General features: G+C 46.1%; 4 protein-coding genes across 4 annotated transcripts; 3 read left to right on the top strand and 1 right to left on the bottom strand.

Moving 5' to 3' along the window:
• Window positions 1-38: 38 nt before the first annotated feature.
• MYCFIDRAFT_85630 (uncharacterized protein) lies at window positions 39-3,533 on the bottom strand (the record flags this gene model as incomplete). The annotated part of the gene is made up of 8 exons (XM_007922412.1): window positions 39-473; window positions 529-1,485; window positions 1,539-1,592; window positions 1,643-1,883; window positions 2,035-2,312; window positions 2,366-2,375; window positions 2,909-3,010; window positions 3,476-3,533. 8 exons carry the CDS (start codon window positions 3,531-3,533, stop codon window positions 452-454), a joined length of 1,722 nt encoding a protein of 573 aa, XP_007920603.1. The 3' UTR covers window positions 39-451.
• A 69-nt stretch (window positions 3,534-3,602) lies between these two features.
• Window positions 3,603-4,133, top strand: MYCFIDRAFT_169168 (uncharacterized protein; the record flags this gene model as incomplete). The annotated part of the gene is made up of 3 exons (XM_007922611.1): window positions 3,603-3,963; window positions 3,998-4,066; window positions 4,096-4,133. The coding sequence occupies 3 exons, from the start codon at window positions 3,603-3,605 to the stop codon at window positions 4,131-4,133; spliced, it is 468 nt and encodes a 155-aa protein (XP_007920802.1).
• A 27-nt stretch (window positions 4,134-4,160) lies between these two features.
• Window positions 4,161-5,594, top strand: MYCFIDRAFT_205633 (uncharacterized protein; the record flags this gene model as incomplete). Its single annotated transcript, XM_007922610.1, has 9 exons — window positions 4,161-4,247; window positions 4,271-4,415; window positions 4,446-4,600; window positions 4,649-4,886; window positions 4,924-5,062; window positions 5,095-5,219; window positions 5,255-5,333; window positions 5,364-5,533; window positions 5,566-5,594. The coding sequence occupies 9 exons, from the start codon at window positions 4,161-4,163 to the stop codon at window positions 5,592-5,594; spliced, it is 1,167 nt and encodes a 388-aa protein (XP_007920801.1).
• Window positions 5,595-5,625: 31 nt separating this feature from the next.
• MYCFIDRAFT_169166 (uncharacterized protein) lies at window positions 5,626-6,403 on the top strand (the record flags this gene model as incomplete). Its single annotated transcript, XM_007922609.1, has 6 exons — window positions 5,626-5,666; window positions 5,714-5,736; window positions 5,801-5,841; window positions 5,870-6,034; window positions 6,066-6,212; window positions 6,236-6,403. 6 exons carry the CDS (start codon window positions 5,626-5,628, stop codon window positions 6,401-6,403), a joined length of 585 nt encoding a protein of 194 aa, XP_007920800.1.
• Window positions 6,404-15,203: the final 8,800 nt, after the last annotated feature.

The following is a 15,203-nucleotide window of genomic DNA, read 5'->3' as shown; positions in this document are numbered from 1 at the left end:
GATTGCAGCAATGCAGAGAGGAAGTGGCATCTAGAAAGGACGGGGAGTAAAGGCAAAAGACGCCTTTGCATCGTTGTTTGATAAATACGGATGCGCGACACGCAATTCGAACCCGAGCGCGGCGCATCTGGGTCAAACTCATACCAGAGCATCCATCCTCCATTATATACTCCGCGATATTCCCGGATCTATGTGCACAGTGCCCACTTGGGCTGATTACATTTGGTCATTTCGTCATGATCGTGGTGGCCTTGCATGCTTGCTGGAACTCCTTTTGGTAAACAGAGTAAGATCTGCAGGCAGCGACTTTGGCATGGGAGATGGCGTGTTGAGTTGATGCAGCTCATTTCAGCTGACTGGACTCATCATCGGGCTAGGCCGTCAATACTCCTGTGGCACACCTGATAGGTTGCTTTATAGCATGTACAGTTGGTCGAAACTTTTAGCAGCTTCATTTCCGCCAGCCAACGTTCCTATTCCCTTGTTAGCAAGAACGTGGGCATTCAGATATGATTTGAGTATACATACCAAATGACGTGGGCGATGTCTCTGGCCGTGTTGATCGTCTCACTCACACGGCCGAAGAGTCCCGCGGCAATGATGTCGTCCTCATCGTCATCGTAGGGCATGAACATACCACTCTCGGTACGTCGCATGCCTTCGATCTCATAATGACTTTCACGCGGGCCTGGCGTACTACTTCTGCTACGGCTGCTTCGGGAAGTTGGGCTACTCGGTGTTCCGAGAGCAGATTTGTTATTACTTGCGCCGAAAGTCCACGAAGAATCTGAGTCGATATCGTCTTCTTCTGCTTCATCCTCATCGCCTGGCAGTAAAAAGTTGCTCGAGTGACGAGCTGGTCGAAGAGTCTCCTGCGACGGGCTTGGACTGAGTTTACTGGAGTTCCACGACCGGCCAAAGGTATGGTGTTGCGCCTCTTCAGTCACATCAGGGCTGTCTGTGCGATACTTCAGAGTCGTAGCCGGTAGCGTCTCGATAATCCTTCGACCATTCGCGGAGTTACTTCGACTTCCACTCTTCGACTTCTTAGGTCCTGAGCGTTTCTTGCGTTTCATCATCACAACTCCGTCGTCACTGCTGGAATCTGAACTCGAAGTCTGGCCATTGACCTCTTCATCGTCGCTTTCATCCTCGTCTTCCGGTCCTGGATCCTTGCAATCGACGGCGATGCACTGTTCTACCCGGTCATCAAATCGAATGTGTCGCTTTTCGTGCGTTTCGCATGGCGTACCGCCAGTGCTGTTGTTCCAGCTTGTGAAATAGTCAACTTGATCCCGGCTCGGAGTTTCGGATTGCAATTTCGAGTCGATGACTTCCGGGCCCGACCTCCTGCCTTCTCTGCCTTGAGCTTGGACTTGAGCAGCTGCTTGCTTTACCAATGAAGAGGTAGAAAGCGACTTCTGCAGCATCACTTCCGATACACTGCGTTTCTTCAGTATAGGCTTCTTGTTGATAAAGGAATTGCTCTTGGAGATTTGTGATTCGAGTGTGAACCACTGCGTTCAGAGATGGGATACGAGGGCGCCAATTTCAAGGGTCCATAAAGCCATGTTACGTCGGACTCTTTGAGCCTGTTCCAGATCAGTAATGTGCAATTGGAAGCTTGAGGCTGTACACTCACCAATTTAGCTGCTCGGGAGATACAGTCCGGAGGTCGAACTTCGCTTTAGCCCAGGTCCTCCATGAGGCGTTCTCAAGTCGTGAGCGCTCTCCATACACGGTCTTTCTTTGTGAGACAATGTTTCGCCATGATGACCATATGTCTTCCTCTCTCCATTCATGACTCAAGAAATCAACCTGACGTGACGGCTCTTGCCGCACAGCAGAGTCGTCGACGATGGTCGGCGTGGGTAAGGGTGATTCTGATATGGTTGTGTCCGTAGTTGTGGATTCATGTGGTTCGCTGCAATTATCGTCGACGTCGCCAAAGGCGGGAGAGGATGGAGGCACGCCAATGTCGCCGTCGTAGTTTGGAAAGGTAATGTCGGTATCCAATGATAAATCACTGCTTACGGACGATGTTGTGCTGGCCGTAGTAGAGTCGTCGGATGTCGCGCTGGAGAAATTGGAGAAGGACGTGGTGGCCGAGGGTGGGAATGGGCGGGAATCCGACGTTCGTTCTTGGTGTTCGGCATGAGGTGTGCTGGGGCTCGACGACAGTGGAGGCGTGTCCAAGAACAGTGATGAGGAAGATGGTGGGGAAGGATTGAGCGCAGAGCTTTGATAGAACGACTGGCCGTCTGGTTGTCTGGGGATGCCCAGGACTTCGGTCATTGCGCAAGTGGACGACACTTAGCACATAGGTAGCGAGTGCGACTCCGACGTTAGAGGCCACGAAACGAACGTGCAGGGCGCTCTAGCCGTGTGCTGCAGCAGCAACAGCAGCAGCAGCAGCAGTGATCGCGGCAGAACTATGGGCAGCGAGAAGCGAGGTCCTGCCTCCGGAATGGCCTGGCCTGGCCTGGCCGCTGACCGCGTCTCACGCTTCACCGCTCACCAAGGCGCCTGCAGATATGAAGTTGCGCAATAGGCAATGCTGAAGTGTGGTCGTGCGCGGAAGAGATAGGGTGTGTGGCAGACGTGTCGGCGTCGAGGTAATGCTGGTCGTCGAGGTGGGGGCCGAGAGGAGGGCGCGCGGTGTGGGAGAGCAATAATAATAATGTTGAGGAGGAGTGAGTATGAGACGATGTGGGTAGCAGAGTTGCTCTATGCTCCCTGTCCCTCGAGGCTGCGGTGCGCTGTGCAAGCAATGCTGGTGCTGGTGCTAGCAGGAACTCTGTGGTGATGGCGTGTGGCGTGTGCCGGCTGCGGGGAGACAGAAACAGGCCAGGATGGCTCAAAGGACAAGGTCAAGCAGAGAAGAAAGAGCTGTCAGTGACAGTCGTACACACAACGTGGCGGCCAGCGGCGTGCATTGATTGTAGACGACTGCGGTGCGTGATGCGTGCGCGATGCATCTGCTGCTGCTCCACGCTCACGGCCAGAATTGCTGCGTCGGTACGAGTAGTCAATCTATCTATACCACTGATTCTGCTCCCCACAAATCGAGACACAAAGGGTCCCTGCTCCTGTATGGACTCCTGTCCTGGTCCTGCAGCGGCCTCGATCGTCCATGTCTCGGTTCTGCTTTCGATCGAAGCCGTCTCGACACTACTATCACCCACATACTACTGCTAGAATGTCCTTCCTACTGCTCCCTATTCTTGCAGCACATTCTGCTCTGCTTTGCCACGACGTTGACCACGCCGTGGTACCTAAAAATTGCTGCCCTTCTTAGTGTGAAGACACACTTTTCTATTACCTGATACGCGCAACGCCACGCTCATCGCACGCCTTCTGACCCACCCCGCCCAGACTTGGCCTACAGCACTGTACCCGCAACGGCAACCTCGGATGCGTGATCGAGGAGACCGCTGCCTGCCTGCAATGCGTCCCGTGCCGATACAGCACGAACGGACGGGAAGCTCGATACAGTCGCCCTCGATAAGCCGTCTCGCACGGTAGATCGGCATTATTGCCAGAGCACGGCAGTCCCATGGGCCGGAAGAGGTGCGAGTAGATCAACCAAGAAAGGAAATTATATGCACCTCGAGGGTTCAACGTTTCGTTTCAGAGAAAAGCCAAGATCCGTCGAGCGGAGCGTACCTGCTCAAACTTCAACCTCACTGACACGACTCAGAACTGCAAACCTTCTCACATCAAAGATCCTAGCATTATTCATAATAAGCTGCACCACCAGCGTTGGATCCGGAGTCTCCACAGCGTACGACGGCCCACTTCTTTCTCCAACGCAATGCATACATATCGCTAGACATGATGGCTTGCTTCGCATTAATGCACGACACCCAACTGCTTTGATGCGCCACTCTTCGTTCGCTCCATACGATTTCGGCAAATTAGACCCACCACCGCTATATTCCTCTGGTCTTCAACATGAGGCTAGTGTGGCGGAAAGTAGAGGTTGGGAATCTTTCAGTGACCATGTCGCCAGATTTCTTCGAGGCTATTGACACTGCTAACGTGTCGAAGAGAATCTTCACCTGGAGTGGACCAGCGAGAATGATTCTTCGGCAGTTGACCGTTCGGCGCTCGAACAACTTACTGTCGTGTAACAATGCGAACCTCATTTGATTCTTGCTATGACGAACGGATATACGGAGCTCCTGCATGGTGGCTGCCTCTTGACAGCCGTCACGCCAAGCACTGCGAAGCAACATACACATGGCGTGCTTTGCATGTGAAGGACAAGTCTCCTCTTTGTGACTTTCTCTCTGTAACATCGATCCTGCCTCTTCAAGCGAACATTCCAAGGTGCCACGAACTGACGAAGATAATAATCATGGCCCACTCATCATCAATATGCAATACATGTTCCTTCCCCCACGCATCTCCTTGTCGGCTCGGCCCTGTCTCGATACGCTGAGCTGCCAGCCGCTGGTTGAGCACTCTAAATTGTCAACAGCTCAAGTGCTCCACCACGTACGATAGAGGTACCGATGTTTGGGACGCTGACGACAGCAGCAACCGCTCCTGTATCCTGGAAGTCCCGCTCTGGTCTCAAGAAAATATGGGTCGTGTCGTTCAGCATTCAACAACGAATTTACTTATCGCAATCTCACTCTTCTAGGAGCTCGAGGCAATCGCGATCGCATGGTATCAGAGCAGACAAGCATTCAATCCTCTATCATCACTCCACGCTTTATCGCAGTCTCAGCTTGGAGCTACCCCAGCTTCTGCAATGCCAGCAATTGCAGACTTGACGAATGAGGCCGAAACATCAGGAATGCTATGCGCGACATGCAGCAAGCTGGCCGACTACGGTCCGATCATCGCTTGTTGCGAAGCCGAATTTAGTGCTGGCAATGGTATGCAAGTAATATGGTGGAGAGCTTCTACGGCGAGCTTCAGGCCAACCACTGACCTCTCCAGTACACCCTGGTTGGCATACGCCGCATACCTCCCGGAATGACTTGCCTCTATGCACACTTCGGCCCTGTTCTTTCCGATATGATATACCAGGGCTCCGAAGCGTTCCGGTGTCGTGTTCTTACTGTCGGCGAGACGTACCTAAAGGGGGAATCATTCAGAGACTGTCCCGAGACAATTCATTCACCGCTCTCTCGAGATGTCGTTCTCGACGATGCTGACCAGGAAAGAACGTGATGCACCCCAAGGTTTCTTGCGCTGTGTTCATTCGGGTGCATGCTTCTGACATTGTTCATGGTTTGGTTAGCCATCAGCCGAGCCGATGACTATCTTTCCGACGATTCACCTCTGAAATGCGATCGAAGCTGCCCTTACAGCCCAGGGGAGTGACCTGGCAACCGCAACTGTTTTGGTAGTCAAATCCAATCTCATGAACATCCTCCGAACTCAGGCGTTGCGTCATGCTGCATAGCCACGACTACGAGCGCAAGCCGTTGGAGCATTGACAATGAACAATTCCGGCTGAGTACAGCTGACCTCTCATACTGGCAATTGCATGGCCTAGTATGGATGACAAAGCAGACCAGTGATCTTCTGCGGCACAGCAGAAGACTACAGCCTTGACACCAAAGCGCAAGGGCTCATAAGATCTTTATCAATGATTTCTTGATCTCCGTGATGCCATGTGTTGACTGGACTGGCCCCAATAGGCCTACATAGTCACCTGTCTTCGTAGCGTCAATGACGGTTACCTGCAGTAGGTAAGTGAGCAAAGAGTCTTCCATAGCAGTTGATGAGTATCGGCAATTACGCACTTTTAGCATATAGGACGATTTTTTTTGGATGTAATGAGAAAGATCGAGGCAAGCTCCATTCTGTCAAATTGGCATTTGCGTGATCGACCGCTGACCATCTCTACCAGATCAATAACCTGACCCACTCGCAGCTCAAATATTGCTGGCTCTCAGGTTTTATGAAGCTATGCACGTTTCCACAGTGTGCTGGAAATGGGAAGAGTGCTGTACACAACCACGGCGAACGGTACGAATATCAGCAAGTCAGCAGGCGGGAGCGGAAGCACAAAGAAGTCAACGAGATCTAGACTGTCCAAAGCTAAGGTGGCTGGTATGGATAATGGGGAAGAAGAGGCTGACTTAAAGGATGTCAAAAAGAAGAAAAATAGCAGGACGGGTGAAACAGATGAAACTAGGAAGATAAAGCACATCGATGAGCCTGATCATCAGGCTCGAGCCGCAGAAGAGACGGTCACGGCATCCATGAACACAAGAACCGACCCAAGAAAAAGGTTGTGGGGAAGAATGAGACTGCCGTTCCGATTACGCCTTCCATGGTTCAGGTGAGTTCCCGGACCATTATTCCTTATCACTGGAGTGTGGAGTGTGCTCCTATAGGAGCTCAGAAGTGGAAGGTTACCTGTATGGATGAAGAGGAATAGGGGTGCGTGCGAGCTGCCCGTCTTAAGTAGAATCAGATGTGGTTCTTATTAGCTTAGTCAATTACGCCTAGTCCGGATATCGACTCGATAACTAAGGCTTTAGCTTTTAGGGAACTGCTTTCGATTAATCCGATAGTTTAGGGTTCTGTTACTATCTATCTTAAGCTTTTGCCTTAATAAAGAGAAAGGACTATAGTCTTAAGTCCTTAACTAGAGTTTCTAGCTAATAACGTATTAAGCTTTAAGATTTATAATTAACTAAAGCAGTCGAAAGAGTCTTATCTAGAGAAACGTCTAATATAGATAGCTCGAGTAAAGATCCTATCCTTCTTAATCTACCCCTAGTATTATAACCCTATATTCTTTTTTATAAGATTATATACGTATTGTATTCGCTACCTAATATCTAGTTAGAATATAGTATTCGTAGTTTAGTATAAGCATTTCGATAGCGTTACGGTTATAATAACTACTAATAGATATTTTAGGGTAAATCTAGCTATTACTAATATAACCTCGGCTAGCCCTAGTATTAGTAATTATACTTGCTATATTAATTATAGTAGTTTACGAAGAGCTAATTAGGCGTTACCCGCTTATAGTTTATATATATTAGGGCTAAAGGGGCTATACGTAACTAGTATATAATTAGGCCGAGTAAAGCTAGGGTCTTAGTGCCTTAGGTAGGGCTTAGCGCTTAGCGTTAGGCTAACTAGCCTGCCTTCCTCCTTCTCTTCCTAGTTCTCTATTAAATACTACTTGTATCTACTACTACCCTATCTACCTACTAATATAACCCTTCTTATATAGTATTCGATCTACCCTTTAAGGGTAGTAGCTAGATAGTCCTTATTTCAAGCTCTTAGCGGTATAGCTATAAAAACTATCGATTTAACTATATTACGCCCGAAGAACGGGACCTATACGTACTATTCTATTAAAACAACCGTACTAATTATTAAGCAAGGCCTTCTATACGGCCTATTATACTAAGTTAATCGTACTAAGCCGATATCTACTAATTCCGCTATATCCGTATCTTAGGGGCCTATAATATATTATTAGTGTTACCCCTTATAATAGCCGGCTTATTACGAAACAATAACAACAACCGTAGCGCTACTAGTAGTGCTAGCAATAACAATACTAGTAGTATATTGCCTACTAAAGTGCCTTCTACTAAAGAACCTACTAGGGGGCCTTCTAAAGAACCTATAATCGAAGGGAATAACCTATCGTTGCCTGTTAACGATATTCTTAGCAATATTGTTAACCGTCGATATAACTAGCTAGCCTTTAGCCCCTAGCTAGTAGCGAGGCTTTAAGAGGCTACCTAAAACAAGCTCGCTGCTCTACGTTAAGAACAATAGCTAAAGGATAACCTCCTCGAAATCCGCCGCCTTTAGGAGGCTCTAATAACTAACACTAAGCCGATAGTAGGGCCTTCCTTACTATTAGTCCTAGTCTAGAAGAAGGATACTAAACTTAAGGACTACACCGTATTTAATAGCTCTAGTCGGAAGCAATACAATAACTATATTCGTAACTATAAGCTCAACTAGCGCAATATACCGAGAGCGCTACTAGATAACTATTCCTTAGTTGTCTATACTATATAGTATATTAACGGTAACCCTAAGCGTATATAGGATAACTATTTTGATTCCCTTTACGACTAGACCGCTATTTAATAGCAGGACTACAAGACTATTATGCTAAATACCCTTAGCAACCCTATATTACGCTAGTAGTACGCCTAAGACTAATACCTACATACTAAACAAAAGGCCGACTAAACCTCTCGATCCTTCGAGGCCTATCTAAAGACCCTTAAGGACGATTTGCTACCTAAAACCGACTCTATCTAGATATCTAAGATACGACCTAAACTAAGATAGGAACTAGTCCTTAAACTAGACCGCTGCTACATATTCGCAAGAAAATAGGCATATAGCAACGTATAGAACACCCTCTACTAATCGCCGTAGTAGAAAGTAGAACTAAACCGTGCTTTTCTTAGAATAGGGCAGAGCGTTTGCTATTAACTAGGCTACGTACGGGTAGTACACATGCCGAGCCGGCAACCGAGTGTGTCTATATAAGCGACCGAGCTTTTCCGCGTATACGCTAAGTAGGCTTTGCGCTAGCGAGACAGTACCGTAGTATATATAATAACATTACATAATTGTTATATAGGCTTGCTAAGGTATAATAGGAGACTTTACTTGCTTAGGTTCTTATAATTATCTCCTTCCCCCGGTATAGCTGTCCTAGCTATAGGGCAATATAGTAAATTATACTATTTCTTATACTCTGCGCTGTACTTGCGCGTCTTATATACACCTATCGCTAGGCTATAGTTGCTAGGTACGTTATAATCTGCCTCGTAGTTGCTTGTTTGTTTATAGATTTAAAGCGCGGCTACTTCTAGTACTAACTAGAGGTTGCCTAAATTTCTAAGAACGCGGTAGCTACGCAAGAATGTAAGCTGTCCGAAAGCGAGGCAAGTATTTAAAATATTCGAAGCCCGCTTAAAAACTTCTTCTTTTTCTAAGCGCTTCGAATACTATCCGCCTGCCCCCTATCTACTTCCCCCTTACGCCCCTCTAGTATTACTTAAAGATTTTTCTTTTTCGAATATCTGTTAGGGAAACATTACTAGTATAGCTACTCCTTCGCGTACCTTAGGTAAGCGCGCCGTAGGCGTACCGCCCTCGATACCTACTACGCTTGCCTAGCGCCTACTAAAAGTCCTAGAGGGCTATACTTGTCACTTTAGGTATATAACGGCTAATAGTACGTTTTCTCGCCCTTTACTACGTATACGCGCTTCGTAACTAACTCGCTTTAGATAACCTATCTAAGCTCTACGTAGGCGGCAATATAGACCCTACTACTAAGCGCAACTATAATCGCTACTATAGTAGCTATTATACCTATACTCCTATTATAGTACGCGCGCTAGTATCGCTACTAGCCTACATTCGCGCTATACGCGCGGCGCGCGACCTGTACGACCTAGACGGCTACGACTCCGTCGAGGAGTCTAACGAGGCCTTAGAGGCACTCTAGGCTAATCTAGACGCCGTCGTCGTATGTAGGTTTCTTATACGCTCTACTTGCGCTTCGTATACTAACCTCGTTATTAGTTATCCTATCTACGCTCGACGCCTTCTATATTAATAAGAATAAGGTAACCCTAGGCGGCAAAGCCCTAGCTTATAAGGGGGCCGCCGGCGGGTCCCTTACGGACGTTAACCTATTAGGTACCCTTAAGAATATCAGCACTAACTTAGCTAGATTAGTAGAGATCGGTCGTTAGGTATAGTTTTTCCTATAGCCTCGTTTTACTTACGCTTCGTATACTAACTATACTAGAACCTCGCTTAGCGCGTCGGCGCTAACGCTGTCGCTACTATCGATGCCGCTATAGATATCGAAGAGAAGGACGAAGAGGAGGAGTCTAAGGATAAGTAGAGTAGGCGGCCCGCCGTCGCCGCGCCTACGCGGCGCCTTCTTTATATATACTAGGCTAATAGGCCTTTTTTAGTAGCGAAACGAGTACGTATCTACTATTTTTCTTAAGTTTCATTTTCTTTTGTTTTAATTACTACCTACGCTTACGCTTCGCTTAAGCTTCGAACTCGTCTAACGCTATAGAATCTTTAATATAAATAGCTAGCTCCTAAGTATTATATTCTTTAGGCTAACCTCGCTACTTAATAAGGTAGTACGCCTTCCGCTTCTTTATCTTCTTTACTACGATTGTTTCTACCTACTACTTATCGCTTTTAGCGACAGGTATACTTACCTTATACTCCTCGCTATCGCGCCTATACTAAGGCTTAAGGAGGGAAATATAGAAAACATTATAGATCTTCGTACTTAACGGTAGTACTAGGCGGTACGCCTACGCTCTAACTGCGTTAATAATACGGAAAGGCCCTATATACTTCGGGCTAAGTTTCTTCTTTAGGATATTTAAGCTAATGTTCTTTATCGATAGCAAGACTAGGTCGCTTATACTATATATCTTAGTAGTATAGTATATATTATATTACTTAGCCTAGTATTCTACTACTTTCTACTAGCGTTCCGCAAGCGTCTTATATGCTTTCCGTAGTCGCTCCGTAGCGTCGATAGCTACTAGTGCCCTTCCCTTAGTTAGCTCGTCCTAAGCTAGTAGCTTATTTACGCTTAGCATTAAATTAGGATTGAAACTATAGAGTATTTTAAAGGGGCTTATACGCAACGTAGGATAAACGCTATTATTATAGGCGAACTCCGCCTAAGGCAATATTTTAGCCTAATTATCCTAATTCTTAGAGTAATAGTATCGAAGGTATTGCTCGAGGGTCTAATTCGCGCGTTCGGTTTGCCTATCGGTCTAAGGGTAGAAGGCTATACTAAGCCTACGCTTTATATACGCTTCGAAGTAGAAGTCGCTCTAAAACTAGCTAGTAAAAAGCGATCTACGATCGCTAATAATGCCTAATAGTACTCTAAAACGCCTAATTACCTCCCTTTAAAGGATATCCGCGAGTTCTACTACTATATACTTCTTCGTCGTTAGGATAAAAAGGCTTATCTTCGTATAGCGGTCGACTATTACGAGGATCGCAGTATATACGTAGGTACCGAGCTTACTTAGCGGGAGATCGGTAATAAAGTCTATCGTTAATTCTTACTATAGTCGGGTTAGTATAGGCAGCGTAGCGAGCTCGCTATATAGGCGATAGCGCTTCGCCTTCGACTATTAATAAATTCTATAGGTACGGATATAGGCTGTAATATTCTCGGCTATCTTCGGCTAGAAGTACTTTCGGCATATTAGGTCTATAGTCTTAGCTATACTAAAGTGTCTAGCTAAAGGGTCGTCGTAGTATATACGTATTAGTTACGTACGCAATATATAGTCCTTAGGGATATATAGCGCATTACTGTAATAAATAAGGTTACTACAGCGTAAAGAGCTAGCCGGGAGGTTAGAGCTACTCGAAGAGGCTAGGCTACCCGACGGTAACCTTGTCTCGTCTAAGCCTCCTCCTCTCGCTTACTCTAACTATTACAAGGCACGTACGAAGCTAAGGATAATATTAGGCGTCGCGTAGTAGGGTCCGTCGTTACTAACGATAGTAGCCGCTACTCTTACGGGACTGCTAATAAAAGCCTTACGCTCTACTAGCGTTATAGTAGCGTCTCGTATCCCTATATATATAATCGAGACGCGATTTGCGATCGGCTCGATATTGTTAGGTAGATTTAACTATAGAGCTAGTTTCGACTATAATATAGGGAGAAGGTTGTTTACCGCCTGCGACTCGCTCTCGTAGTCGCTACGTCGTAAAGGCGTATCGGCTAGATTTCGTTTACTAGCCCGATATTTAATAGTAAAGTTAAAAGGTATAAGGAAGGTTGCCTATCTTACCTACCTTCCGACAAGCTACTTTGTCTTTATAAAGCCTTTAAGATTAGCGTAGTCGACAACTACGCGGGTCGTATACTAAGCGCTATCGAGGTACGGGCGCTAATACTTAAAGGACTCGATAACCGCTAGGAGCTCCTAGTTATAGGTCTTATAATTCGTCTCGGCTAGGACTATTTTTCGTAACTAGAAGGCAATAGGGTACCAATTCCTATCTTCGCTCTATTATAATATAATTCCTACTAAGGCAAACGTAGAGGCATCGGTCTCGATACGTAGGGGCTTCGTAGGATTATAGTATCGCAATATCGAGGCCGAGCTAAAGGTAGCCTTTAGCTAGCGGAACGCTTGCTCCTCGCTTTCGCCCTACGGGACCTGCCCTAGCTTCCGGCTATTTACGGTACCTTTCGATAGGGCGGTTAGCGGTATAACGATTCGGGAGTAATTTAGAATAAACCTCCGATAGAAGTTATAGAATCCTAAGAAAGATTAAACCTCCTTTAGCGTCGATAGGCGAGGCTACTCGGTAATAGCGTTTACCCTACGCTAATCTATCGATACGCCTTCGGTACTAACGATAAACCCGAGGAATTCGACTTCTTTCTTCTAGAAGGAACATTTCTTTCTATTCGTATATAAGGCGAACTTCCGGAGCCGCGTAAGGATAGCGCGTACGTCTTATACGTAGTTCTCTCGCGTTTTACTATAGATAAGAATATCGTTAAGGTAGACGATATAGTAAATGTTAATAAGGCTAGCTAATACCCTATTAATATATCCTTAGAACGTAGTAGGGGCATTAGTAAGCCTAAAAGGCATTACCTTATACTCGAAGTGCCCGTACCGCGTACGGAACGTAGTCTTCTACTCGTCGCCTCGCTTAATATAGATACGGTAATATGCATCCTAAAGGTCTAAGAACGTATACTATTCGGCGTCCTTAAGCCTATTAAGCGTTTCGCTAATAAGAGGCAGGGGGTAACGATTTTTAATAGTAATCTCGTTTAGCCCCCTATAATCGACGTAGAGTCTTAGACTGCTATCCTTCTTTAGTACGAATAGGATCGGCGTACCTGCCTCGCTTATACTAAGCTAGATCTAATTATTCTCTAAGGCTAAGCTTAGGTAATTTCGAAGGTCGCTAAGCTCTCTTCCTAAAGAATAGTAGAGAGGTTTATATAGCGGCTTCGTTCCGGGGATTAGGTTAATCGTATACTCTACGTCTTCGGGGAGCTTACGTCTCGCTTCGGGCGTTATTATAAAGACGTCTTCGAAGTCTTTAAATTCTTCTAGTAAGGAGGAACCTTTAGCGATATCGCGGAGCTAGCGAACGCTAATCGTATATACGTATAGGGCGTTACGTATATCCTTCTAGAATTCCTATAGTTCCCGTACGCGTATCGAACGCGCTACGGCTTCGTTCCTATAGGTCTAGGCATCTATCGAGCTATCGACGATTACCTTTTAATCGCGCCTCTAAGGCCTACTAAGAATAATATTAGGGAGGGGCATCTCGAAAGCGTAGAACACTCTAGTAGTAATACATTCTTAGCCTATAGAGTCGGCGATCCGTAAGCGTAAATAATACGCTCCGTAGTAGTAATTATCCTCGGTCGCCCTAGAAACTATCGGCACTAGGTAGTACGGTATTAACAATCCGCTAAGGCTAGTATCGTAGAACGAATTCTTAAGATACTATATTAATGTTAGTAGCATTATCTAATAAGCATTCGACGGACACTTCCCCTTCTTACGTAACGATTGCTCCGCGTACGCGTCCCGTAGGTACTACTACTACTAAGCTACTTAGTTAAGATTCCGTACTTATCCCTAGCTCTTAGGAGGTGCCTTATCTTTTCCCTTAGCCTTCGAGTCGTTCTTCTTCTCTTTAGCGTTAGCGGCTACCTTACGTACCGTAGGGTTGTCGTCTTTCTAGAGATAGCAGTTCGGGTACGCGTTCTTATAATAGCCTTTCTAGCGATAGCTATAATATTCGACCTTACTAATATTATATCCGCCTTACGAGTTATCGCCCTTCGTATACTTTCCGCCTACGCTACGGTCGCGATTTAACTACTACTTATAGGCCTAACTATTAGATCGACGCTTCTTACTTTTGCTACCTCTAGTCTTATCGTAGTTACGATTCTTGCGTTTGCTAGACGGCTTATTAGGGGTCTCGATACGCGTCGCAAGCTCTACGAGTTCGTAACGCGTCGTTAGTACTGTATAGTATTTAATAATCGCGCTACGAATCGCCGGCTAGAGTTTAACGAGGAGATAGCGGATCCTATACTCCTCGCTATAGTCGCTAAGTTAATCTTCGAGTACTACGAGCTTAAGGGCAAAGCTTTAGACTAACTGTCCCTTACGCTAACGGGCCGCCTTATACTCGAGGGTTACGTCTAGTATACGGTTTATAGGATCCCCGACGTAGTCCTAATAGAAGGTTTTAAAGTCCTAATAGGTATAATTCTATAGGTCCTTAAGGCTGTTTTTATTATACTATCGCTCCTACGTATCGCCTACGAGGTGTGTAATACTATAAAGTACCTTACTTTCGTCCGTATAATAGGTAGCTCCGGATAGTATAAAGGTAATAGAAAGTTCTCTAAGGAATCGCCTCGACTTCTTAATCGTATCGCCTTTAAAGGGCTTAGGTTCTTTTAGGCGAGGCTTAATAGCCGCAAGACTAGCGACTACGTAGCTTATACTAGGTATAGTAGCTACGCTTAGCGTACTTCTAGAAAGAGGTAGTCGATACGAGACAGATTTAGCTCTCTAAGATTTAGGCCTCTAAATCGACTTGTTAGCTAATTCTTCCTCGTCCTCGTCCTCGTCTAGGGATAGGGTCCTCGTAGGACCCTCGCCGGTAGTGCCGCTACTCGGAGCTAGCGTATCGCCGGCGTCCCTAAGGGTACGAAGACGCGTATTCTCTCGCTTAGCTTCTTAAGCCTATACTTCTAGCCTAAGCACTTCTTACTTAGCTAGAAATCGTTCGAGCTGTAGGTAGGTCGCTTCTCGGCGCGCCTAATATTCGGCTTCGTCTTATTATATCGCCGCGTCGTTTTCTAATACTATCGGCGCTCCTAGGGTATTATTCTACGCGTTTCCCGCGCTCGGCGTATTCGGATCGCTTACGTTTATCTTTCGGGGTTCTATAGGCCGCTACGAAGGGTAGACGGTTTAGAACTATAAGAAAATAGGCATATAGCAACGTATAGAATACCCTCTACTAATCGCCGTAGTAGAAAATAGAACTAAACCGTACTTTTCTTAGAATAGGGTAGAGCGTTTACTATTAACTAGGCTACGTACGGGTAGTATATATACCGAGCCGGCAACCGAGTATATCCGTACGAGCGACCGAGCTTT

This window comes from Pseudocercospora fijiensis, assembly GCF_000340215.1.
Source record: "Pseudocercospora fijiensis CIRAD86 unplaced genomic scaffold MYCFIscaffold_1, whole genome shotgun sequence".
Lineage (NCBI taxonomy): Eukaryota > Fungi > Ascomycota > Dothideomycetes > Mycosphaerellales > Mycosphaerellaceae > Pseudocercospora > Pseudocercospora fijiensis.
This window is presented reverse-complemented; position numbering and strand designations above follow the sequence as displayed.